General features: G+C 42.6%; 1 protein-coding gene across 1 annotated transcript; it reads right to left on the bottom strand.

Moving 5' to 3' along the window:
• Window positions 1–11,108: 11,108 nt before the first annotated feature.
• On the bottom strand, window positions 11,109–14,176 carry LOC109884683 (protein phosphatase 1 regulatory subunit 3D). Its single transcript, XM_020476620.2, has 2 exons — window positions 14,016–14,176; window positions 11,109–13,761 (listed from the first exon to the last, which is right to left on the bottom strand). The coding sequence occupies exon 2, from the start codon at window positions 13,749–13,751 to the stop codon at window positions 12,645–12,647; it is 1,107 nt and encodes a 368-aa protein (XP_020332209.1). The 5' UTR covers window positions 13,752–13,761; window positions 14,016–14,176; the 3' UTR covers window positions 11,109–12,644.
• Between the last annotated feature and the right edge of the window lie 11,740 nt (window positions 14,177–25,916).

Here is a 25,916-nt window from a genome sequence, read left to right as displayed (position 1 = left end):
TTTTTTTAGACCAGAGGAAAGGGTGCCTCCTACTGGCTATCCAACACCACTTCCAGCAGCTGGTCTCCCATCTAGGACCTGACCAGGACCAACCCTGCCTAGCGTCAGAAGCAAGCCAGCAGTGGTATGCATGGTGGTCTGCTGCTGGCACATTGGCAGGCATTGTACACTTTATATAAAAAAAATGTATGTTTATTAATTACAAAATTATGAAAAATATGAATAACATTCCACCCATGAGGCCACTACGTCACTACCCATGAGGCCACTACGTCACTACCCATGAGGCCACTACGTCACTACCCATGAGGCCACTACATCACTACCCATGAGGCCACTACGTCACTACCCATGAGGCCACTACGTCATTTGACTGCTGGCAGTTTAATCTCTAACCCAGTGCTGGAATTGTTCCGCACCAATCAACACTAAGTACTGAGTACCGACACCTGAGATATTCTACTGCTTGAGTTCTGACACCATAGAATATAGACTTCAAAAAGATTGCCTAGTTCCGGCACCTAAATATACACAGTCCCAGTACTAGCACCTATTTCAGTCCACAGTCTGTTTTTCATTACGTTGCTTATTTGATCAACAGAATGTGAGTCAGAACAATCAGATCAGACGGTAGAACAACAACACAACGACTAGAACCCTCACTGCTCACACTGATGATCTAGCTAGCTAATATATACAGAGCCTGATGATCTAGCTAGCTAATATATACAGAGCCTGATGATCTAGCTAGCTAATATATACAGAGCCTGATGATCTAGCTAGCTAATATATACAGAGCCTGATGATCTAGCTAGCTAATATATACAGAGCCTGATGATCTAGCTAGCTAATATATACAGAGCCTGATGATCTAGCTAGCTAATATATACAGAGCCTGATGATCTAGCTAGCTAATATATACAGTGCCTGATGATCTAGCTAGCTAATATATACAGTGTCCGATGATCTAGCTAGCTAATATATACAGTGCCTTCGGAAAGTATTCAGACCCTTTGAATTTTTCAAAAATTTGTTACGTTACAGCCTTATTCTAAAAAAGATTAAATAAATAAAACATCCTCAACAATTTACACACAATACCCCATAATTACAATTTACCCACAATACCCCATAATTACAATTTACCCACAATACCCCATAATTACAAAGCGAAAACAGGTTTTTAGACATTTTTGCACACTTCTAAAAATATAAATCTGAAGTACATAAGTATATTATTTATTATTTACTTATTTACATAAATATTCAGACCCTTTGCTATGAGACCCTTTGCTATGAGATCCTTTGCTATGAGACCCTTTGCTATGAGACCCTTTGCTATGAGACCCTTTGCTATTGAGTTCAGGTGCCTCCTGTTACCACGGATTATCATAGAGATGTTTCTACAACTTGATTGGAGTCTATCTGTGGGAGGGAGGGAGGGAGGGAGGGAGGGAGGGAGGGAGGGAGCAGATGGAGGGAGAGAGGGAGGGAGGGAGGGAGGGAGGGAGGGAGGGAGGGAGGGAGGGAGGGAGGGAGGGAGGGAGGGAGGGAGGGAGGGAGCAGATGGAGGGAGAGAGGGAGGGAGGGAGAGAGGGAGCAGATAGAGGGATGGCCTCGTCATCTTAGGGTGTCTCTCGGTTCCCTCTGTCGTGTGTCCAGTGTGTGTGTGTGTGTGTGTGTGTGTGTGTGTGTGTGTGTGTGTGTGTGTGTGTGTGGCTATGTTCACCCCCTTGGCCATCACGGCACATGTATGGAGACTAACTAACTCATTCTACAGGGTTGGTGCAATAGTTCAGAAGACTTTGGTTAGATAAAACTGTAGCCCAAGCTGAACAGGTAACTGCCCGTTTCATGTTCATGTAGAGAAGGAAATAACGAACTATTCCATCAACTACAGGGTTGAAATCTGGGCACCATCTCCATCTAGTGTTCAGTACATGTAATAGAAAATCAACTCAGTACAGAGGCGATATTTACAGTTCCTGGTAATCACATCTCATTAACAACAACAGAAGATACTGCAGTATTTCTCAATACGAATCTATTAATGAATGAAAAATGACCCTCTTGCCATACATTCATTAATAGATTAATATTGAGAAATACTGCAGTAACAAATAATTTGGTAACTTTGAAAATGTAGAACCTTGACTACGAAGGGGATAGTGGGGTTGAGCCAAAGGTTTAGTTGTTTGTAGAATAACATCGTAGAATAATAGTGAAGACATCAAAACTATGAAATAACACATATGGAATCATGTAGTAACCAAAAAAGTGTTTAACAAATCAAAATTATATTTTACATTTGAGATTCTTCAAAGTTGCCACACTTTGCCTTGATGACAGCTTTGCACACTCTTGGCATTCTCAACCAGCTTCATGAGGAATGCTTTTCCAACAGTCTTGAAGGACTTCCCACATATGCTGAGCACTTGTTGGCTGATTTTCCTTCACTCTGCGGTCCAACTCATCCCAAACCATCTCAATTGGGTTGAGGTCGGGTGATTGTGGAGGCCAGGTCATCTGATGATGTTTCTTGCTTTGAGCTGAACAAATTGGAAGGACAAATTTGATGGTTTTTACAGTATTGTATGGAAATGAGCCCCATTGAACACAAATTAAGACTGGTCTACACACCACATGAGGGACAGAGTTTTACTGTGTGTGTGTTGAAAGTGTATTTATTGCACTTGATGCATGTGTACCTTGTCTTCCTGTCCTAGTGGTTAGAGCGTTGGACTAGTAACCGAAAGGTTGCAAGTTCTAATCCCCGAGCTGACAAGGTACAAATCTGTCGTTCTGCCCCTGAACAGGCAGTTAACCCACTGTTCCTAGGCCGTCATTGAAAATAAGAATTTGTTCTTAACTGACTTGCCTAGTAAAATAAAGGTAAAAAAAAAAAAAACACACATCACAGCGCTTCTTGTTGCTTCCGGCTGGCTGTAATCTGGAATGACGAAAACACTTAGTTTAGGAATTTTACTAACATCTCACTGACATATATAGTTTCATCAGGTCAAGTTAGGAGAGTCAGACACACACACATGCAACAACATCACTCACACTTCCTTCCGGTATTGGAATTATTGGTTCTGTGGGTCGGGAGGATGGGGCACCAGCATCCTCCTCCTGAATCCTCCTCACAATGGCTGTAGAAGCTGGGGTCCTTGGGATATGTTGCCTCCTCTGGATTTGAGGTCTTACCAAAGCCTTGCTCAGCTCCTCTAGAAAGAGTCGTCTCCTCTGGAGCTTCCCTCTGTTCCAATCTGGGTACAACGCCATCCAGATGACAAACGCGTTGTACGCCGAGATGTCCAAGATGTTGAAGAATATCACAAGTGACCAGCGTAGGGTTCTTCTGTTGCAGCTGTAGCCAGTCACCAGCTTGTCTGAATTGTCCACCCCTCCTTTTGTGGCATTGTAATTTATGTTGATTTCTGGTTTTAGATTTTTTTTCCCTGGCCACAGATTCCCTATGCAGCGTACTCACGAGTACCACATTTTTTCCTTTCTTTAGCAAGTCGGACACTAGGGACGTGTAGGCCGTGAACACAAACTTAGAGGAATTGATAGGCCTACTCTGTGTCTTCAACAGCTGAGGTGGGAGCTCTGGCTTGTTTTTTCACACTGTTCCTACCATCATCCGCTTCCTCTTGAGGAGCACCTGTCTCAGCTTGTGTGAAGTAAAAAAGTTATCATGTGATGTTGTTATGGCAACGAAGTCTCTGTGTCACGTCCAGGACAACCCACATCCCTTGGTTCTTCTCAGGGGCTCCTCCATCTGGCTTCTCCATATACACTTGCAAGTTCCACGCATATGATGAAGCAACATCACATGCAGCCCAGATCTTGATTCCATATTTTGTGGGTTTAGACAGTATGTACTGTCTGAAGGGGCAGAAGCCCCTAAATGGCATAAGCTGCTCATCAACACCAACGTTGGGCCCAGGGTTGTAAAACAGGGGAAGGCAGTCCACCCACTTGTCCCACACTGACCTGATTGCAGCTAGCTTCTCTCTCTGCCGCCGAGCTGGTCTGGTGTCTCGGTTATTGAAGCGGATGATTCTGGAAATAAGTTTTCCAGAGACATTGTTGCACGGAAATATTCTCTGCCAGTTTGTGTATCCCACTGGGATTCTGTGGATTTCCCATTGGATCTGAAAACACCAACACGGAACCCCAAAGTATGCATGTAAATGAGTTTGGTCCACCTCCTTCCATCTCTCTCCAAAAACCGACCTTCCCTCCCAACGTGGTGCAGTCCAGAATGATTTTCTGGATGGTGTCTGGGATGAACAGTTCAAAAGAATACCATGTCCTGCACATGAGTCATGCGGGGTGACTCATTCCTTGGGCAATAAGATCATTCAATTTCACAATTATTTTACATCCATATTTCTCCTCCTGCTGGCTGCTGATGAGCTGGTTGCTGATGGGCTGGTTCTGGGGCTGGTTGCTGACGGGCTGGTCCTGGGGCTGGTTGCTGACGGGCTGGTTCTGGGGCTGGTTGCTGATGGGCTGCTTTCTGACGGGCTGGTTCTGGAGCTGGTTTCTGACAGGCTGGTTCTGGGGCTGGTTTCTGACGGGCTGGTCCTGGGGCTGGTTGTTGACGGGCTGGTTCTGGGGCTGGTTGCTGACGGACTGGTCCTGGGGCTGGTTGTTAACGGGCTGGTCCTGGGGCTGGTTGTTGACGGGCTGGTCCTGGGGCTGGTTGCTGAGGGGCTGGTCCTGGGGCTGGTTGTTAACGGGCTGGTCCTGGGGCTGGTTGTTGACGGGCTGGTCCTGGGGCTGGTTGCTGAGGGGCTGGTCCTGGGGCTGGTTGCTGACGGGCTGGTCCTGGGGATGGTTGCTGACGGGCTGGTCCTGGGGCTGGTTGTTGACGGGCTGGTCCTGTGGCTGGTTGCTGAAGGGCTGGTCCTGGGGCTGGTTGCTGATGAGCTGGTCCTGGGGCTGGTTGCTGAAGGGCTGGTCCTGGGGCTGGTTACTGACGGGCTGGTCCTGGGGCTGGTTGCTGAAGGGCTGATCCTGGGGCTGGTTGCTGACGGGCTGTTCCTGGGGCTGGTTGCTGAAGGGCTGGTCCTGGGGCTGGTTGCTGAAGGGCTGGTCCTGGGGCTGGTTGCTGATGGGCTGGTCCTGTGGCTGGTTGCTGAAGGGCTGGTCCTGGGGCTGGTTGCTGAAGGGCTGGTCCTGGGGCTGGTTGCTGAAGGGCTGGTCCTGGGGCTGGTTGCTGAAGGGCTGGTCCTGGGGCTGGTTGCTGAAGGGCTGGTCCTGGGGCTGGTTGCTGATGGGCTGGTCCTGGGGCTGGTTGCTGATGGGCTGGTCCTGGGGCTGGTTGCTGAAGGGCTGGTCCTGGGGCTGGTTGACTCCTGTCAGACTCCTCATATTCTGAAAATTCTTCATCTTCCACACAAGCTTCTCTCACCGCAAAAAAATATTCCTAAAGCCCTCTGAGCAGAGATGATTTTTGTTGTGTCCCTCCCCCAATTTGCACCTGGCTGAGGCAGAGTCTGGGAAAACACTGCATTTTTTTAAAACAATGTATGTAAATAATGCATCGAGATAATGTATTGAAATAACATTGTGCAGGTTCCCGCAAGACATTATGTTGTCTCACACACTACAAAGGGTAAAGAGTGCGGGAACAGTGGGAGACAGGCAGACAGGCAGGTGGACCCGACTACCACATATGTCATATAAATGTATAGGGGGGTGCACAGTGTTCACTCAATTAAAATGTTTCTGTTCTTCACAGAAAATGAGCCAAAGCCAATGAGTCTCAGGTTGAAAAAATGATTAATTGTATAATTTTTGTTTTAGTAAACATTGAAAATGGGTCCCACAGACGCAAACATCACATGAGGCTTAACACTTTTTTGGTTACTACATGATTCCATATGTGTTATTTCATAGTGTTGATGTCTTCACTATTATTCTACAATGTAGGAAATAACAGAAATAAAGAAAGACCTTGACTGAGTAGGTGTATCCAAACTTTTGACTGGTACTGTATATGTTACACTGGTGTCGAGACCAGTCTTCTTGTCTGAGCTGGACAGCTGTTTGAACAAAAAGTGAGCCTAGAGGGGGGGGGGGTGATCTGTGGAGTTCTGAGATACCGGAACACATAGTGAGCCTAGAGGGGGGGGGGGGGTGATCTGTGGAGTTCTGAGATACTGGAACACATAGTGAGCCTAGAGGGGGGGGGGGGGTGATCTGTGGAGTTCTGAGATACTGGAACACATAGTGAGCCTAGAGGGGGGGGGGGGTGATCTGTGGAGTTCTGAGATACTGGAACACATAGTGAGCCTAGAGGGGGTGGGGGGGTGATCTGTGGAGTACTGAGATACCGGAACACATAGTGAGCCTAGAGGGGGGGGGGGGGGGTGATCTGTGGAGTACTGAGATACCGGAACACATAGTGAGCCTAGAGGGGGGGGGGGTGATCTGTGGAGTTCTGAGATACTGGAACACATAGTGAGCCTAGAGGGGGGGGGGGGGGTGATCTGTGGAGTACTGAGATACCGGAACACATAGTGAGCCTAGAGGGGAGGGGGGGGGGGGTGATCTGTGGAGTTCTGAGATACTGGAACACATAGTGATCCTAGAGGGGGGGGGGGGGGGGGGGGGTGATCTGTGGAGTTCTGAGATACCGGAACACATAGTGATCCTAGAGGGGGGGGGGGGGTGATCTGTGGAGTTCTGAGATACTGGAACACATAGTGATCCTAGAGGGGGGGGGGGGGGTGATCTGTGGAGTTCTGAGATACCGGAACACATAGTGAGCCTAGAGGGGAGGGGGGGGGGGTGATCTGTGGAGTTCTGAGATACTGGAACACATAGTGAGCCTAGAGGGGGGGGGGGGTGATCTGTGGAGTTCTGAGATACCGGAACACATAGTGAGCCTAGAGGGGGGGGGGGGTGATCTGTGGAGTTCTGAGATACCGGAACACATAGTGAGCCTAGAGGGGGGGGGGGGGGTGATCTGTGGAGTACTGAGATACCGGAACACATAGTGAGCCTAGAGGGGAGGGGGGGGGGGGGGGTGATCTGTGGAGTACTGAGATACCGGAACACATAGTGAGCCTAGAGGGGAGGGGGGGGGGGGGGTGATCTGTGGAGTACTGAGATACCGGAACACACAGTGAGCCTAGAGGGGAGGGGGGGGGGGTGATCTGTGGAGTACTGAGATACCGGAACACATAGTGAGCCTAGAGGGGAGGGGGGGGGGGGGGTGATCTGTGGAGTTCTGAGATACCGGAACACATGAGAGAAAATCATCGCATTTGTGTAGTGGCATAGAACATTAAGTTTTTTTTGTGGGGGTAATAATTAACAAAGATGCAACTTGAATGAATTATTTTTATTTAATTTTCACATTGCAAAAAGTAAAAAAAAAATGTTTCATGTCACGTAAGGTTCTGGATCCGGACAAAACAGGTTCCGGAACAAAACAGTCCAAAACGGAGAGGTCCCTGTTCCGGTAGGAACAGGCTACAAAATAGGCTAAAATGAAGCACTGGTGAGCCGGCTTCAAGAAGTATCGCGTTTGCTGATGCACACAGGAGACCTAGTGTGCATGTGAACTGTGTTGACTTTCATACACAAGCTGCATTCTCAGGTAGTCATAGACAAGCCTCTGAATTGGTTATTATTTGGATCTACCAATATTATATACACATTTAGCCATTTATTTGAGCTTTTATGTTAATTGCTAAATCAAAGTTATTTTAAGTTCACTACACAATGCAACTCCGCACTTCACCACAGGGTGGCGGCATAGTATAATTTATGAGAGTATAAGCTCAGCTGGGGCGCTCCATTTGACAGGAAACAACATGGTGTGGAGGGAGGCAGGAGAACATCAGGGGGGAGAGGATGGTGATGACAAGGACAGTTTTTTGGTCTTTTACTGATTGCATGTGGGTGTTTTCATGTGCAGGGGATTGCATTCCTCATTATGTTTGTGCAAGTGGAATTCAGCAGGGGAGAATGTAAATTAAATCAAATGTTATTGGTCACATATTCAGCGAAATACTTGTGTTCCTAGCTCCAACAGTGCAGTAATATCTAAGGGGCGTGCTCCCTCTGCTGTTTCCTGAAGTCCACGATTAGCTCCTTTGTTTTGTTGACATTGAGTGAGAGGTTATTTTCCTGACACCCCGGGCCCTCACGTCCTCCCTGTAAGCCGTCTCGTCATTGTTTGTAATCAGGCCTACTACTGTTGTGTCGTCTGCAAACTTGGTGATTGAGTTGGAGGCGTGTGAGGCCACGCAGTCATGGGTGAACAGGGAGTACAAGAGGGGGCTGAGCATGCACCCTTGTGGGGCCCCAGTGTTGAGGGTCAGCGAAGTGGAGGTGTTGTTTCCTACCTTCACCACCTGGGGGTGGCCCGCCAGGAAGTCCAGTACCCAGTTGCACAGAGCGGGGTTCAGTCCCAGGGCCTCAAGCTTAATGATGACCTTGGAGGGTACTATGGTGTTGAATGCTGAGCTGTAGTCAATGAACAGCATTCTTACGTAGGAATTCCTCTTGTCCAGATGGGTAGGGCAGTGTGCAGTGTGGTTGTGATTAGGTCATCTGTCGACCTATTGGGTCGGTAAGCAAATTGCAGTGGGTCTAGGTTGTCAGGTAGGGTGGAGGTGATATGATCCTTAACTAGTCTCTCAAAGCACTTCATGATGACAGAAGTGAGTGCTACGGGGCGGTAGTCAATTAGTTCAGTTACCTTTGCTTTCTTGGGTACAGGAACAATGGTGGCCATCTTGAAGCATGTGAGGACAGTAAACTGGGATAGGGAGAGATTGAATATATCCGTGAACACACAGCCAGCTGATCTGCACATGCTCTGAGGGCGCAGCTAGGGATGCCGTCTGGGCCGGCTGTCCAGCGAGGGTTAACACGCCTAAATGTCTTACTGTCACGACTTTGCTATTCTTTGTTTTCTTTATTGTTTTGGTTAGGTCAGGGTGTGACATGTATGTTTATGGGGTTGTTACCCAGTCTAGGGGTTTTGTATGTTTATGGGGTTGTTACCCAGTCTAGGGGTTTTGTATGTTTATGGGGTTGTTACCCAGTCTAGGGCTTTTGTATCTTTATGGGGTTGTTAGCCAGTCTAGGGCTTTTGTATGTTTATGGGGTTGTTAGCCAGTCTAGGGCTTTTGTATGTTTATGGGGTTGTTACCCAGTCTAGGGGTTTTGTATGTCTATGGTTGCCTAGATTGGTTCTCGATTAGAGGCAGCTGTTTATTGTTGTCTCTGATTGGGAACCATATTTAGGCAGCCATATTCCTTGAGTATTTTGTGGTTAATTATCTATGTCTATGGATGTTGCATGGTTGCACTCTGTGTTGATAGCGATAGCGGTCATTTTGTTTGTTTGTTTGTTTGTTTGTTTGTTTGTTTGTTTGTTTGTTTGTTTGTTTGTTTAGTGTACTTCGTGTTATTTCGTCTTACATTAAAATCATGTATTCACATCCCGCTACGCTTTGGTCCTCCGATCCTTACTACTCCTCCTCGTCGGAGGGCGAAGAAGAGCGTGACACTTACTTCGGCCACGGAGAAGCAGAGCCCATAGTCCTCGGTAGTGATTCTTAATTATATTGTTGACATGACAAAAAATCATATCAAAAGTAAAGTGAATATTGCATTTTGAAAAGATATTAGATTGAATATGCATCCAAATTGAAAGTGTTTGTTGTTTCAGTCCATTGAAACTTGATCCATTTTTATGATCTGATTTGATAGTGATGAATATGTTCCATAATGTAGTTGTAAAAATTGCACCAAAGTTAATTTAAATAATAATAATTTTAAATACAAATATTTGGCTGGTAAATGAAACATTGTGGCAATAGGTAAAATAGATATAATCTACACACCCACGCCACAATTCCATCCCAGACCCCATCAAGTCTGACCGTTTGGTCTGATCAAAGTGTAGGATAACCTTTCAAATGGAGACCTCCTCTCAGTCTTGATTATCTTAACTAATCAAATACTAACAACCACACACACACCACATTAAACACTACATCAACTAGTACTTAGCATTTAACTCTACACCCGAGAAGTTTTCACCAAGTCAGCCAACACAAAATACCTTGGAGAGAAAATTGGTCTTTGAGTGCGCAGCCCATAATGCTGCTTATAAATAGACGTACACCATTCTGGTATACATTCACCAAATTCCCAGGTTTCCCTAAATAAATAAACAATGGTTAGAAAATTCCTAGAATTAGGATTAGAATTAACCAGGAAATATAAAATACAAAATGTTTCAACCATATCTTAAAGTTGTGTAGAACAACAACAACAACAACAACAACAACAACAACAACAACAACAACTAAAGGTATGTAGAGAACGTGGCACATCCAGAGTAAATGTATTAATAGCACTTGTGCCTCATCTGATATGGGACAGGGTAGTAGAGCACGGCATGGAAATTTAGGTCATCAGTTTGAGCAAATTCTTTTGTGTGTTTACTGGGTTTAAAGCTGCCACTACGAAATGCAAATATACTCGTACGCACGTACAACACACGGGCACGCATAAACAGCATAGGAGAAAGGCAACTCTCTCTCTGTATAAATAACTAGTTATGTCAGACAGAGTTCCAGGGGAACATGAGAGCTGAAACGAGTATATATATCTATATCATCAGACAGAGAGAGAGAGTTCCACACAGCAGAAGTGAAGTGAAATGACTCACTGAATGAACAACGTTAAAGGTGAATAGAGCCCAGAGTTGAGTTATTCCTTTCATACCATGGCTATAATTTAACACGTTTGTCGCTAGAAATTACTGAATATTTGGTAACTGTACAAAATGACTTGCAAGTTTAGCTAACCAAACTATGAGTCCTAGCTTGCCATTGTGAAAATCTAATTCAACAATGACAATGTTTTCCAATTCAACTTTAGCTTTCAAAAGCAACTGAAACACATAACATGTAAGAATTAATTATAGCCATTTAATTCTACCGTGCAAATATACAGTGCGTTATAGGGAATTAATGAATGCCCTTCAAGCCAATCAGAAAGCAGTATTCAACAATGTCATGGTATAATGTAATATAATCAGAATATATCAAACTGAATCTAAACAGAATATATAAATGTTTAATAAATATGGACACCCAAATCCTATCGGCTGTAGCGAGTGCAATGACATTAAATCGACTATAAAAAAGTGTGAAATTAAAAACTGGAAGTACACCTTATGAGCCTTCATATAGCATGCATAAAGGCTTCTTATATCTTACAGAAAGATTCATAAGCACTACATAGTGCCTTCAGAAAGTATTCATACCCCTTGACTTAATCCACATTTTTTTGTGTTACAGCCTGAATTCAAAATGGATTCAATGTATATTTTTTCTCTCACCCTCATAATGACAAAGTGAAAAATTTTCTTAGAAATTGTGGGAAATTTATTTAAAAAATATAAATACAGAAATAGCTAATTTGCATAAGTATTCATACCCGTGAGTCAATACATTGTAGAATACTTAAGCGCTAAGGCATGAAGGGGCGTGGTATATGGCTAATATACCACGAGTAAGTGCTGTTCTTAGGCACAGCACAACCCTGAGACACTCCCTAGCCGTGGTACATTGGCCATATCTCACAAACCCCCGAGGTGCCTTATCGCTATTATAAACTGTTTACCAACGTAATTAGAGAAGTAAAAATGTCTGTTTTGTCATACCTATGGTATACGGTCTGATATACCACGGCTGTCAGCCAATCAGCATCCAGGGCTCGAACCACGCAGTTTATAATTTGTAATATGCCTTTGTTGTTGATTATGTCTGTATCAGCTTTGAGTTGTCTCAGGTATGTCTGTAACAGCTTTGAGTTGTCTCAGGTATGTCTGTAACAGCTTTGAGTTGTCTCAGGTATGTCTGTATCAGCATTGAGTTGTCTCAGGTATGTCTGTATCAGCTTTGAGTTGTCTCAGGTATGTCTGTATCAGCTTTGAGTTGTCTCAGGTATGTCTGTATCAGCTTTGAGTTGTCTCGGGTATGTCTGTACCAGCTCTGAGTCGTATTGGGTATGACTATCAGCTTTGAGTCGTATTGGGTATGTCTGTACCAGCTCTGAGTCGTATTGGGTATGTCTGTACCAGCTCTGAGTCGTATTGGGTATGACTATCAGCTTTGAGTCGTATTGGGTATGTCTGTACCAGCTCTGAGTCGTATTGGGTATGACTATCAGCTTTGAGTCGTATTGGGTATGTCTGTACCAGCTTTGAGTCGTATTGGGTATGACTATCAGCTTTGAGTCGTATTGGGTATGTCTGTACCAGCTTTGAGTCGTATTGGGTATGACTATCAGCTTTGAGTCGTATTGGGTATGTCTGTACCAGCTTTGAGTCGTATTGGGTATGTCTGTACCAGCTTTGAGTCGTCTTGGGTATGTCTGTATCGGCTTTCCCTTCAATTACTTTTACTCTATTTCTCTATTCACCAAATACCTTTATTTATTTTTTAATAAAGAGAATGGCTTGTTTCATATTCCTACAGGCAGATCTGTGTACTGTCAGACCATTTGGCACAGCTGTGTTGTCTTCCTCCCCATGAACCTCTATGGAATAGAGCTCTATTGCTCTACAGCACTGGTTGCCCCCTAGTGGCCAGTCAGGTGTAGTGCACAATGCTGTCCTCACACTCCCGGGGCACAGTGAGTGTGTAGCTGTGACAGGACAGTTTGTAGTTGTTCCCATCGTTGTTGTCCCAGTACTCAGCTCCCATCACTCTGTAACACACAGCAAACTCCAGCTGGGCTCCAGGCAGCAGGATGAAGGGCGGGACGGGCAGGCGGAACCTGAATACATCAGACTCTGGTCCCTCCATCTGATCCCGGTGGAGGGTAGCCACCCAGCAGGCTCTGGTCTCAGCACTGCTCCTCCAGTTAGTGAAGGAGTAGTGGATCGTCACCTCCTTGTTGAAGGCCAGGTTGAGGACCTGCACCTTGCCGACGATGCCCAGCTCAGAACACAGGACCTGGTCCAGAGATACCATCTGCTCCACCAGGCGCTTAACGAACCCCGGCTGGGAGCCCGTGTTTTCGGGAAAGCAGGGTTTGAAGTAAGGCAAGGAAAGCTCCAGGGACCGCCCTGAGTTCATCTCAGCGCTCATGAGAAGTCTGGAGAAGACGTGGGGGGGAATCCAAGGCTCCTCTACTTTGCTGAACACCTTGACTTCCTCCAGCTTCAACCCCAAGGAGTCCACGAAGCGTACCTGGCGGTCTCTGTTTCTCTCGTGGACCGAGGGCAAAGAATGGGCCCTGCGTCTTATGATGGGCTGGACGGGAGGGTCACTGGACAGGTTGCAACTGAAAATGGGCTCCTTGGGGGGCGGGGGACGTGGGCTAGGGGGCCGGATCTTGACAGGGGCCTTGGTTGGCTCTGGTTTGGAGTCCAAGATGTCCGTCACTCGGATAGTCTTAGTAGTGGTCTGGCATGGGGTCACACTGCTGTAGCTGCTGGTGTTCTGGAGCACACCAAGAGACCATGCCCTATATCTCCCTACCACACCTGGAGACATCGACTCTGGCCTCCAAGGAGGCACTGCCCTCTGCTCCCCTATCATGCCTGGAGACACAGCTCTGGGTTTTCCTTTGATGCAAGGAGACACTGTTTTCAGCCTGTCGTTTCCACAAAACCTTGTCCTCTCCTTCTCCTTCCCAACAACACCATGAGACACTGCTTTGGGCCTCCCCACGCTGGCCATGCTGCTCATCATCGAAACAGGACTGGACAGACAACACAACACAACACTGTTAATAAACTGTATAGCAGGATAACAAATGTCATCCAGCCTGAAGACTAGGTTATAGGAGAACCAACACAACACTGTCATCTTCTAGTTATAACTATTAAAACTCTACATGCTCACAAATAACATGCTTTGGAAAATAGATTCTATAAGCCCTTAAAATGCATGTAGTATAGCAGCTTAGCCAACGTTAAAACATAGACATGCAAATAGATCTGTATGTCTACCTACCCAGTAACAGTATCCCTTAAACAGAGAACCAAACACCATTCTCTGTTTCACCTGCCTTGCCCTCTGGACTGCTGTCCAGCCGCTGCCCTGCCCTCTGTACTGCTGTCCGAGCTGACAACTTGTTGTATTTCTGTTACTCAAACACATGACCTGCTGCTCTGATCCTAAGCCCCAACCTCTCTCTCTGCAGCTTGAATACATCTCTCTTACTCTCTCTCTCTCTCTCTCTCTCTCTCTCTCTCTAAGGGGCTTTATTGGCATGGGAAACGTGTTTACATTGTGAAAGCAAGTGAAATAAACAATAAACAAAACAACAACAACAAATACCAACAAAGGGAATTAAACAAAACGAAGCTGAAAACAATCAGACAATAACAACGTTTAAAATATTATATTACTAGCGGTTAAGAAATGGACTATAACATTTAAAATGTTATATAAACAATGTGCCAATAGTAGAATGCATTGGTTGCAAACGACGGGGGAAATAAATGGGTGGATAAATATAGGTTGGATTTACAACGGTGTTTCTGACCCACTGGTTGACCTTTTCTTGTGGCAGCAGGTCACACATTTTGCTGCTGGGATTGCACACTGCTATTTCACCCAGTAGATATGGGAGTTTGTCAAAATTTGATTCGTTTTTCGAATTCTTTGTGGATCTGTGTAATCTGAGGAAAATATGTGTCTCTAATATGGTCATACATTGGACAGCAGGTTAGAAAGTGCAGCACAGTTTCCACTTCATTTTGTGGGCAGTGTGCACATGGCCTGTCTTCTCTTGAGAGCCATGTCTGCCTACGGTGACCTTTCTCAATAGCAAGGCTATGCTCACTGAGTCTGTACATAGTCAAAGCTTTTCTTAGCTATGGGTCTCTCTCTCTATCGCTCTCTCTCGCTCTCTCTCAGCTTCAATGGATGCCCCCCTGCCAACACCCTTATGGAGACAAATATTAGGTTTATATGGACAAGACCAATTATTTCAGGTTCCTTTTCCAGCAAAATACCATACTTTCATGTAATTTACAGACCACTGGGAATAACTGGTTGCTCATAGTGGGTTAAGAGAGTAACACGAATGCACACAGCAACTTGATTGTAATTTTGTTTAGGTTATTCATTGCATTGCTTCAGCTTTGATGTGCCTTTTGACATTTGGCTACATGAGCCTCCCATTGGGTTTTAGGAAAGAGTGGAACGTAGTGTGTTCTGTGCTGCTTGGCGCATGGACCCAGAGCCAACTAGAAACTATATATAGCAAGTTGTCTGGTTTTTCCCCAAGGCATGTTCTATAAGAGATGATTGGATTCAGCTATTATACACTCGTTGCTGACATATAAAATCGAGCCCTCAGGTCTCTCAAGGTCAGCTAGCCAAGGTCAGTATTGATTAGTCGTGTTCTGGCCCTCAGGTATTCCAAGGTCAGCATTGGTTAGTTATATTCTGGCCCACATGTCTTCCAAGGTCAGCATTGGTTAGTCGTGTTCTGGCACTGTCGTCTCCCAAGGTCAGCATTGGTTAGTCGTGTTCTGGCACTGTCGTCTCCCAAGGTCAGCATTGGTTAGCCGCGTTCTGGCCATGTCGTCTCTCAAGGTCAGCATTGGTTAGCCGTGTTCTGGCCCTGTCGTCTCCCAAGGTCAGCATTGGTTAGCCATGTTCTGGCCTTGTCGTCTCCCAAGGTCAGCATTGGTTAGTCGTGTTCTGGCCCTCATGTCTTCCAAGGTCAGCATTGGTTAGTTATGTTCTGGCCCACATGTCTTCCAAGGTCAGCATTGGTTAGCCGTGTTCTGGCCCTCAGGACTCCCAAGGTCAGCATTGGTTAGTCGTGTTCTGGCACTGTCGTCTCCCAAGGTCAGCATTGGTTAGTCGTGTTCTGGCACTGTCGTCTCCCAAGGTCAGCATTGGTTAGTCGTGTTCTGGCCCTGTCGTCTCCCAAGGTCAGCATTGGTTAGCCATGTTTTGGCCCTCAGGTCTCTCAAGGTCAGCATTGGTTAGCTGGTGTTCTGACCCTTTTGTCTCTCAAGGCCAGCATTGGTTAGCCGTGTTCTGGCCCTGTCGTCTCTCAAGGTCAGCATTGGTTAGCCATGTTCTGGCCCTGTCGTCTCTTAAGGTCAGCATTGGTTAGCTGGTGTTCTGGCCCTTTCGTCTCTCAAGGCCAGCATTGGTTAGTCGTGTTCTGGCCCTGTCGTCCCTCAAGGTCAGCATTGGTTAGCAGTGTTCTGGCCCGGTTAGCCATGTTCTGGCCCTGTCGTCTCTCAAGGTCAGCATTGGTTAGCCGTGTTCTGGCTCTGTCGTCTCCCAAGGTCAGCATTGGTTAGCCATGTTCTGGTCCTCATGTCTCCCAAGGTCTGCATTGGTTAGCCATGTTCTGGCCCTCAGGTCTCCAAAGGTCAGCATTGGTTAGACGTGTTCTGGCCCTGTCGTCTCCCAAGGTCAGCATTGGTTAGCCGTGTTCTGGCCCTGTCGTCTCTCAAGGTCAGCATTGGTTAGCTGGTGTTCTGGCCCTTTCGTCTCTCAAGGTCTGCATTGGTTAGCCATGTTCTGGCCCTCATGTCTTCCAAGGTCATTATTGGTTAGCCGTGTTCTGTCCCTGTCGTCCCTCAAGGTCAGCATTGGTTAGCAGTGTTCTGGCCCGGTTAGCCATGTTCTGGCCCTCATGTCTTCCAAGGTCAGCATTGGCTAGCCATGTTCTGGCCCTCATGTATTCCAAGGTCAGCATTGGTTAGCCATGTTCTGGTCATCAGGTCTCTCAAGGTCAGCATTGGTTAGCCATGTTCTGGCCCTGTCATCGGCCAAGGTCAGCATTGGTTAGCAATGTTCTGGCCCTGTCATCGGCCAAGGTCAGCATTGGTTAGCCATGTTCTGGCCCTGTCATCTCCCAAGGTCAGCATTGGTTAGCCATCTTCAGGCCCTGTCGTCTATCAAGGTCAGCATTGGTTAGCCGTGTTCTGGCCCTGTCGTCTCTCAAGGTCAGCATTGGTTAGCCGTGTTCTGGCCCTGTCATCTCTCAAGGTCAGCATTGGTTAGCCGTGTTCTGGCCCTATCGTCTCTCAAGGACAGCATTGGTTAGCCGTGTTCTGGTCCTCATGTCTGCCAAGGTCAGCATTGGTTAGCCATGTTCTGGCCATCATGTCTTCCAAGGTAAGCATTGGTTAGCCATGTTCTGGCCCTCATGTTTTCCAAGGTCAGAATTGGTTAGCCATGTTCTGGCCATCAGGTCTCTCAAGGTCAGCATTGGTTAGCCATGTTCTGGCCCTGTCAACTCCCAAAGTCAGCATGGGTTAGCCATCTTCTGGCCCTCATGTCTCCCAAGTTCTGTATTGGTTAGCATTGTTCTGGCCCTCATGTCTCCCAAGGTCATCAGTTGTTAGCCCTGTTCTGGCCCAGTTGTCTATCAAGGTCAGCATTGGTTAGCCATCTTCTGGCCCTCAGGTCTCTAAAAGGACAGCATTGGTTAGCCGTTTTCTGGCCCTGTCGTCTACCAAGGTCTCTATGTCTCTATTATATTATGACAGACCAGCCAGATCTACTGGATCAATTATAATATGACAGACCTGCTGGATGTACTGTCTCTATGTCTCTATTATATTATGACAGACCAGCTAGATCTACTGTCTCTTTATAATATGACAGACCAGCTAGATCTACTGTCTCTGTTACAATATGACAGACCAGCTAGATCTACTGTCTCTATTATATTATGACAGACCAGCTAGATCTACTGTCTCTATTATATTATGACAGACCAGCTAGATCTACTGTCTCTATTATAATATGACAGACCAGCTAGATCTACTGTCTCTATTATATTATGACAGACCAGCTATGTGTACAGTCTCTATTATATTATGACAGACCAGCTAGATCTACTGTCTCTATTATATTATGACAGACCAGCTAGATCTACTGTCTCTATTATATTATGACAGACAAGCTAGAATTACTGTCTCCATTATAATATGACAGACCAGCTAGATCTACTGTCTCTATTATATTATGCCAGACCAGCTAGATCTACTGTTTCTATTATATTATGGCAGACCAGCTAGATCTATACTCTCTATTATATTATGACAGGACCAGATAGATCTACTGTCTCTATTAAATTATGACAAACCAGCTAGATCTACTGTCTCTATTATATTATGACAGACCAGCTAGATCTACTGTCTCTGTTATAATATGACAGACCAGCTAGATCTACTGTCTCTATTATATTATGACAGACAAGCTAGATCTACTCTCTATTATATTATGACAGACCAGCTATGTGTACAGTCTCTATTATATTATGACAGACCAGCTAGATCTACTGTCTCTATTATATTATGACAGACCAGCTAGATCTACTGTCTCTATTATATTATGACAGACAAGCTATAATTACTGTCTCTATTATAATATGACAGACCAGCTAGATCTACTGTCTCTATTATGTTATGACAGACCAGCTAGATCTACTGTCTCTGTTATAATATGACAGACCAGCTAGATCTACTGTCTCTATTATAATATGACAGACCAGCTAGATCTACTGTCTCTATTATATTATGACAGACCAGCTAGATCTACTGTCTCTATTATATTATGACAGACCAGCTAGATCTACTGTCTCTATTATATTATGACAGACCAGCTAGATCTACTGTCTCTATTATATTATGACAGCTAGATCTACTGTCTCTATTTTAATATGACAGACCAGCTAGATCTACTGTCTCTATTATAATATGACAGACCAGCTAGATCTACTGTCTCTATTATATTATGACAGACCAGCTAGATCTACTGTCTCTATTATATTATGACAGACCAGCTAGATCTACTGTCTCTATTATATTATGACAGACCAGCTAGATCTACTGTCTCTATTATATTATGACAGACCAGCTAGATCTACTGTCTCTATTATATATGACAGACCAGCTAGATCTACTGTCTCTATTATATTATGACAGACCAGCTAGATCTACTGTCTCTATTATAATATGACAGACCAGCTAGATCTCTGTCTCTGTTATAATATGACAGACCAGCTAGATCTACTGTCTCTATTATTTTATGACAGACCAGCTAGATCTACTGTCTCTATTATATTATGACAGCTATAATCTACTGTCTCTATATAATATGACAGACCAGCTAGATCTACTGTCTCTATTATAATATGACAGACCAGCTATGTGTACCATCTCTATTATATTATGACAGACCAGCTAGATCTACTGTCTCTATTATTATGACAGACCAGCTAGATCTACTGTCTCTATTATATTATGACAGACCAGCTAGATCTACTCTCTCTATGTATATTATGACAGACCAGCTAGACTACTGTCTCTATTATATTATGACAGATATATCTACTGTCTCTATTATAATATGACAGACCAGCTAGATCTACTGTCTCTATTATAATATGACAGACCAGCTAGATCTACTGTCTCTATTATATTATGACAGACTAGCTATGTGTACAGTCTCTATATATTATGACAGACCAGCTAGATCTACTGTCTCTAGTTATATATGAAAGACCAGCTAGATCTACTGTCTTCTATTATATTATGACAGACCAGCTAGATCTACTAGTCTCTATTATATTATGACAGAACAGCTAGATCTACTGTCTCTATTAATTATGACAGACCAGCTAGATCTACTGTCTCTATTATAATATGACAGACCAGCTAGGTCCAGTCCTCTCATTATATTATGACAGACCAGCTCGATATACTGTCTCTATTGTATTATGACAGACCAGCTAGATCTACTGTCTCTGTTATAATATGACAGACCAGCTAGATCTACTTCTCTATTATTATGACAGACCAGCTAGATCTACTGTCTCTTTTATAATATGACGACAGCTAGATCTACTGTCTCTTTATAATATGACAGACCAGCTAGATCTACTGTCTCTATTATTTATGACAGACCAGCTAGATCTACTGTCTCTATTATATTATGACAGCAGCTATCTACTGTCTCTATTATAATATGACAGACCAGCTAGATCTACTGTCTCTATTATATTATGACAGACCAGCTAGATCTACTGTCTCTATTATATTATGACAGACCAGCTAGATCTACTGTCTCTATTATATTATGACAGACCAGCTAGATCTACTGTCTCTATTATATTATGACAGACCAGCTAGATCTACTGTCTCTATTATATTATGACAGACCAGCTAGATCTACTGTCTCTATTATATTATGACAGATATATCTACTGTCTCTATTATAATATGACAGACCAGCTAGATCTACTGTCTCTATTATAATATGACAGACCAGCTAGATCTACTGTCTCTATTATATTATGACAGACCAGCTAGATCTACTGTCTCTATTATATTATGACAGACCAGCTAGATCTACCTGTCTCTATTATATTATGACAGACCACTAGATCTACTGTCTCTATTATATATGACAGACCAGCTAGATCTACTGTCTCTATTATAATTATGACAGACCAGCTAAGGATCTACTGTCTCTATTATATTATGACAAAACAGCTAGATATACTGTCTCTATTATATTATGACAGACAGCTAGATCTACTGTCTCTATTATATTATGACAGACCAGCTAGATCTACTGTCTCTATTATATTAGGACAGACACTAGATCTACTGTCTCTATTATAATATGACAGACCAGCTAGATCTACTGTCTCTATTATATTATGACAGACCAGCTAGAGCTACTGTCTCTATTATATTATGACACCAGCTAATTCTACTGTCCTCTATTATATTATGACAGACCAGCTAGATCTACTGTCTCTATTATATATGACAGACCAGCTAGATTACTGTCTCTATTATATTATGACAGACAGCTAGATCTACTGTCTCTATTATATATGACAGACCAGCTAGATCTACTGCTCTATTATATTATGACAGACCAGCTAGATCTACTGTCTCTATTATATATGACAGACCAGCTAGATCTACTGTCTCTATTATATTATGATGACAGACCAGCTAGATCTACTGTCTCTATTATAATATGACAGACCAGCTAGATCTACTGTCTCTATTATATTATGACAGACCAGCTAGATCTACTGTCTCTATTATATTATGACAGACCAGCTAGATCTACTGTCTCTATTATATTATGACAGACCAGCTAGATCTACTGTCTCTATTATATTATGACAGCTAGATCTACTGTCTCTATTATAATATGACAGACCAGCTAGATCTACTGTCTCTATTATAATATGACAGACCAGCTAGATCTACTGTCTCTATTATATTATGACAGACCAGCTAGATCTACTGTCTCTATTATATTATGACAGACCAGCTAGATCTACTGTCTCTATTATATTATGACAGACCAGCTAGATCTACTGTCTCTATTATATTATGACAGACCAGCTAGATCTACTGTCTCTATTATATTATGACAGACCAGCTAGATCTACTGTCTCTATTATATTATGACAGACCAGCTAGATCTACTGTCTCTATTATAATATGACAGACCAGCTAGATCTACTGTCTCTATTATAATATGACAGACCAGCTAGATCTACTGTCTCTATTATATTATGACAGACCAGCTAGATCTACTGTCTCTATTATATTATGACAGCTATATCTACTGTCTCTATTATAATATGACAGACCAGCTAGATCTACTGTCTCTATTATATTATGACAGACCAGCTAGATCTACTGTCTCTATTATATTATGACAGACCAGCTAGATCTACTGTCTCTATTATATTATGACAGACCAGCTAGATCTACTGTCTCTATTATATTATGACAGACCAGCTAGATCTACTGTCTCTATTATATTATGACAGACCAGCTAGATCTACTGTCTCTATTATATTATGACAGATAGATCTACTGTCTCTATTATAATATGACAGACCAGCTAGATCTACTGTCTCTATTATATTATGACAGACCAGCTAGATCTACTGTCTCTATTATATTATGACAGACCAGCTAGATCTACTGTCTCTATTATATTATGACAGACCAGCTAGATCTACTGTCTCTATTATATTATGACAGACCAGCTAGATCTACTGTCTCTATTATATTATGACAGACCAGCTAGATCTACTGTCTCTATTATATTATGACAGACCAGCTAGATCTACTGTCTCTATTATATTATGACAGACCAGCTAGATCTACTGTCTCTATTATAATATGACAGACCAGCTAGATCTACTGTCTCTATTATATTATGACAGACCAGCTAGATCTACTGTCTCTATTATATTATGACAGACCAGCTAGATCTACTGTCTCTATTATAATATGACAGACCAGCTAGATCTACTGTCTCTATTATATTATGACAGACCAGCTAGATCTACTGTCTCTATTATATTATGACAGACCAGCTAGATCTACTGTCTCTATTATAATATGACAGACCAGCTAGATCTACTGTCTCTATTATATTATGACAGACCAGCTAGATCTACTGTCTCTATTATATTATGACAGCTAGATCTACTGTCTCTATTATATTATGACAGACCAGCTAGATCTACTGTCTCTATTATATTATGACAGACCAGCTAGATCTACTGTCTCTATTATATTATGACAGACCAGCTAGATCTACTGTCTCTATTATATTATGACAGACCAGCTAGATCTACTGTCTCTATTATATTATGACAGACCAGCTAGATCTACTGTCTCTATTATATTATGACAGACCAGCTAGATCTACTGTCTCTATTATATTATGACAGACTAGATCTACTGTCTCTATTATATTATGACAGACCAGCTAGATCTACTGTCTCTATTATATTATGACAGACCAGCTAGATCTACTGTCTCTATTATATTATGACAGACCAGCTAGATCTACTGTCTCTATTATATTATGACAGACCAGCTAGATCTACTGTCTCTATTATATTATGACAGACCAGCTAGATCTACTGTCTCTATTATATTATGACAGACCAGCTAGATCTACTGTCTCTATTATATTATGACAGACCAGCTAGATCTACTGTCTCTATTATATTATGACAGACCAGCTAGATCTACTGTCTCTATTATATTATGACAGACCAGCTAGATCTACTGTCTCTATTATATTATGACAGACCAGCTAGATCTACTGTCTCTATTATATTATGACAGACCAGCTAGATCTACTGTCTCTATTATATTATGACAGACCAGCTAGATCTACTGTCTCTATTATATTATGACAGACCAGCTAGATCTACTGTCTCTATTATATTATGACAGACCAGCTAGATCTACTCTCTATATATTATGACAGACCAGCTAGATCTACTGTCTCTATTATATTATGACAGACCAGCTAGATCTACTGTCTCTATTATATTATGACAGACCAGCTAGATCTACTGTCTCTATTATATTATGACAGACCAGCTAGATCTACTGTCTCTATTATATTATGACAGACCAGCTAGATCTACTGTCTCTATTATATTATGACAGACCAGCTAGATCTACTGTCTCTATTATATTATGACAGACCAGCTAGATCTACTGTCTCTATTATATTATGACAGACCAGCTAGATCTACTGTCTCTATTATATTATGACAGCTATATCTACTGTCTCTATTATAATATGACAGACCAGCTAGATCTACTGTCTCTATTATATTATGACAGACCAGCTAGATCTACTGTCTCTATTATATTATGACAGACCAGCTAGATCTACTGTCTCTATTATATTATGACAGACCAGCTAGATCTACTGTCTCTATTATATTATGACAGCTAGATCTACTGTCTCTATTATATTATGACAGACCAGCTAGATCTACTGTCTCTATTATATTATGACAGACCAGCTAGATCTACTGTCTCTATTATATTATGACAGACCAGCTAGATCTACTGTCTCTATTATATTATGACAGACCAGCTAGATCTACTGTCTCTATTATATTATGACAGACCAGCTAGATCTACTGTCTCTATTATATTATGACAGACCAGCTAGATCTACTGTCTCTATTATATTATGACAGACCAGCTAGATCTACTGTCTCTATTATATTATGACAGACCAGCTAGATCTACTGTCTCTATTATATTATGACAGACCAGCTAGATCTACTGTCTCTATTATATTATGACAGACCAGCTAGATCTACTGTCTCTATTATATTATGACAGACCAGCTAGATCTACTGTCTCTATTATAATATGACAGACCAGCTAGATCTACTGTCTCTATTATATTATGACAGACCAGCTAGATCTACTGTCTCTATTATATTATGACAGACCAGCTAGATCTACTGTCTCTATTATATTATGACAGACCAGCTAGATCTACTGTCTCTATTATATTATGACAGACCAGCTAGATCTACTGTCTCTATTATATTATGACAGACCAGCTAGATCTACTGTCTCTATTATATTATGACAGACCAGCTAGATCTACTGTCTCTATTATATTATGACAGACCAGCTAGATCTACTGTCTCTATTATATTATGACAGACCAGCTAGATCTACTGTCTCTATTATATTATGACAGCTAGATCTACTGTCTCTATTATATTATGACAGACCAGCTAGATCTACTGTCTCTATTATATTATGACAGACCAGCTAGATCTACTGTCTCTATTATATTATGACAGACCAGCTAGATCTACTGTCTCTATTATATTATGACAGACCAGCTAGATCTACTGTCTCTATTATATTATGACAGCTAGATCTACTGTCTCTATTATATTATGACAGACCAGCTAGATCTACTGTCTCTATTATATTATGACAGACCAGCTAGATCTACTGTCTCTATTATATTATGACAGACCAGCTAGATCTACTGTCTCTATTATATTATGACAGACCAGCTAGATCTACTGTCTCTATTATATTATGACAGACCAGCTAGATCTACTGTCTCTATTATATTATGACAGACCAGCTAGATCTACTGTCTCTATTATATTATGACAGACCAGCTAGATCTACTGTCTCTATTATATTATGACAGACCAGCTAGATCTACTGTCTCTATTATATTATGACAGACCAGCTAGATCTACTGTCTCTATTATATTATGACAGACCAGCTAGATCTACTGTCTCTATTATATTATGACAGACCAGCTAGATCTACTGTCTCTATTATATTATGACAGACTAGATCTACTGTCTCTATTATATTATGACAGACCAGCTAGATCTACTGTCTCTATTATATTATGACAGACCAGCTAGATCTACTGTCTCTATTATATTATGACAGACCAGCTAGATCTACTGTCTCTATTATATTATGACAGACCAGCTAGATCTACTGTCTCTATTATATTATGACAGCTAGATCTACTGTCTCTATTATATTATGACAGACCAGCTAGATCTACTGTCTCTATTATATTATGACAGACCAGCTAGATCTACTGTCTCTATTATATTATGACAGACCAGCTAGATCTACTGTCTCTATTATATTATGACAGACCAGCTAGATCTACTGTCTCTATTATATTATGACAGACCAGCTAGATCTACTGTCTCTATTATATTATGACAGACCAGCTAGATCTACTGTCTCTATTATATTATGACAGACCAGCTAGATCTACTGTCTCTATTATATTATGACAGACCAGCTAGATCTACTGTCTCTATTATATTATGACAGACCAGCTAGATCTACTGTCTCTATTATATTATGACAGACCAGCTAGATCTACTGTCTCTATTATATTATGACAGACCAGCTAGATCTACTGTCTCTATTATATTATGACAGACCAGCTAGATCTACTGTCTCTATTATATTATGACAGCTAGATCTACTGTCTCTATTATATTATGACAGACCAGCTAGATCTACTGTCTCTATTATATTATGACAGACCAGCTA

The sequence above is a fragment of the Oncorhynchus kisutch genome, linkage group LG5 (genome assembly GCF_002021735.2).
Source record: "Oncorhynchus kisutch isolate 150728-3 linkage group LG5, Okis_V2, whole genome shotgun sequence".
In the NCBI taxonomy this organism is placed as follows: Eukaryota; Metazoa; Chordata; class Actinopteri; order Salmoniformes; family Salmonidae; genus Oncorhynchus; species Oncorhynchus kisutch.
Note: the sequence above shows the minus strand (reverse complement) of the source record. Positions and strands in the feature narration are given on the sequence as shown.